General features: G+C 37.4%; 1 protein-coding gene across 1 annotated transcript; it reads right to left on the bottom strand.

The window, feature by feature from the left end:
- Window positions 1-403: 403 nt before the first annotated feature.
- LOC126493036 (hemogen-like) lies at window positions 404-1,444 on the bottom strand. The gene has a single exon (XM_050129783.1). The coding sequence runs from the start codon at window positions 1,442-1,444 to the stop codon at window positions 404-406; it is 1,041 nt and encodes a 346-aa protein (XP_049985740.1).
- Between the last annotated feature and the right edge of the window lie 511 nt (window positions 1,445-1,955).

The raw sequence follows: 1,955 nt of genomic DNA, 5'->3' as shown, positions 1-1,955 counted from the left end.
TGCATGGACACACACTAAGAAAATATTGTTTATCTATTAGGGACTTAAAATGTAGTTTTTCAGATATGTTCTATAAACGGCAAAAATGCTATTTAAAATAGTAACAAAAGTTCCGGAGTTTGCTACAACAGCTTGGGGACACTACACACAAAGATATTAAGAGATATATTCTGCTGGAATATAATTTTATGATGGATTTATTGTAAAAACAAAGCATAAATCTAGATATTTTCTGGATAAACATTTTGAGGAAGAAATGGAATTTCTCACATTTCTGGTTGTATTTTGGCCTTTTCTTCATTTCTTGAAAATCTAAGTGTTCTTTAACTTTCTTGTGTGGGTTAAGTTCCTGGCCTTGGAATATACATATTTCTTGACTTTGATCTATGAGGCAGTCATCAGTTCAATCAATGTCCTTACATGTTTCAGCAGAGAAGTCTTCATTCCCAGGCAATTTCTGATAGGCATCATGTGAATATTTCTCAGCTACACAAATGTCTTGACATGTTTCAAATGAATCTTCTTTAGTGAGAAATGTTTCTTCGATGAGTCCATACTGTACAATAATTGCTTTGTATATTTCATGTGAAAGATCTTGTGTTCCAACTGATTCTTGTGCTTTGGGGGAAACATCTTTAGACATGGCCATTTCTTCACGATGGGTGAGGAAGCTTTCAGTCATAGTTGTTTCTGAATCTGGTTCAAAAATGAATTTGTCTGGTCCTTGTGATTTTTGGGATGTGTTGTTTGGAGACTCTTCAAGCACATCTGATTTAGATGTTGAACACTGAGGACTTTCAGTTGCATCTTCGGATATGATACAGGGTGGAGTTTTGGGAAACACTGTCTCTTCACATGTTTTAAGAGAGAGGGCTTCAGGTTCAGTCATATCACATACTATTGAAGAATGTTCTTGATGTTCAGCTATTTCTTGGCACAATTTAGGATAGAGGTCTCCATTCAAATATTGATCTCTTTCAGAAAAGTCATTCCATGCTGCTATATCCTGGTAGCAAGCCAAATCCTCCCCATAGGTAAGGCTTTCTTGGTGTGTTTCTAAATAATATTCTTCAGGCACATTTTGTGGAGAAGAGCCTAAATATGTAAGGGCTTCCATTCCAGAGTTCTGAGTTTCTATCTGGGCAGGTGCCACGTGGGTTTCCTCTTCTATTTGTAATAGAGCCTTAGGCTTTTCTTCTAAATCTCGTTGTCTCTTTTGACCTCTTTGATTTACTTTCCTTGATCTCTGCCTTTTATTTTTCTTCTGTTCTCCAAGGTGCCATTGTACCCTTAGCTTCTTTTGGGCTTCATCTTTTCTTTTCTTGAGTTGTTCTCTATTTCGTAAACACCAAGATCCAATGACATCTGGATCATGGGACTCTTTTCCATGGGTGTCAGGTGTCTGGAAGTGCTTCATATGAGATTGCATCTTCCCCAAGTCCATCTTCCCATAGTATCTTCCCCGTACTTTCTCTGACTACCACAGACAGCCTAAAAGCGCTGGGATGGTCAGCTCTCTTCCCTATGTCTATCTCTACAGGTAGGGAATGTTTCTAAGTAGAATCACCTTTGATGGTGATGCTAGGAATGTTGATGTGGTGATGACATGTTAGCCATCTTATGAGCTCACAATGGTAATCCATACTACTTGAACTATCTTACTGATAACTTTTTAGTCAGTGAAGCAAAATTAACTTAAAAAACTGTGGTGGGAAACAATGTATACCTTCCTATCTAAGAATCTCTACCCATAGTACAGTAGTTTACTCGAGTTCAGGGTTGTAGCACCATAGTCTTGTAGCTCTTAAGCCTCCCAATTTCCCCTGTATCAAAACAGAAGTATGCAAAAAATATGGCAACATCAATTTGAGGAATAGTATCCTTGACAGATCAACTTTGGGCTTCAAAGAAGACTTTATCTTATTTTCCTCCAAATTTGTTCAAAACTGTTCTTA

This window comes from Alexandromys fortis, unplaced genomic scaffold, assembly GCF_014885135.2.
Source record: "Alexandromys fortis isolate MF-2015 unplaced genomic scaffold, M_Fortis_MF-2015_v1.1 scaffold_298, whole genome shotgun sequence".
NCBI lineage: Eukaryota > Metazoa > Chordata > Mammalia > Rodentia > Cricetidae > Alexandromys > Alexandromys fortis.
The sequence above is the reverse complement of the archived record's forward strand: the minus strand, read 5'-3'. Positions and strand labels throughout refer to the sequence as shown.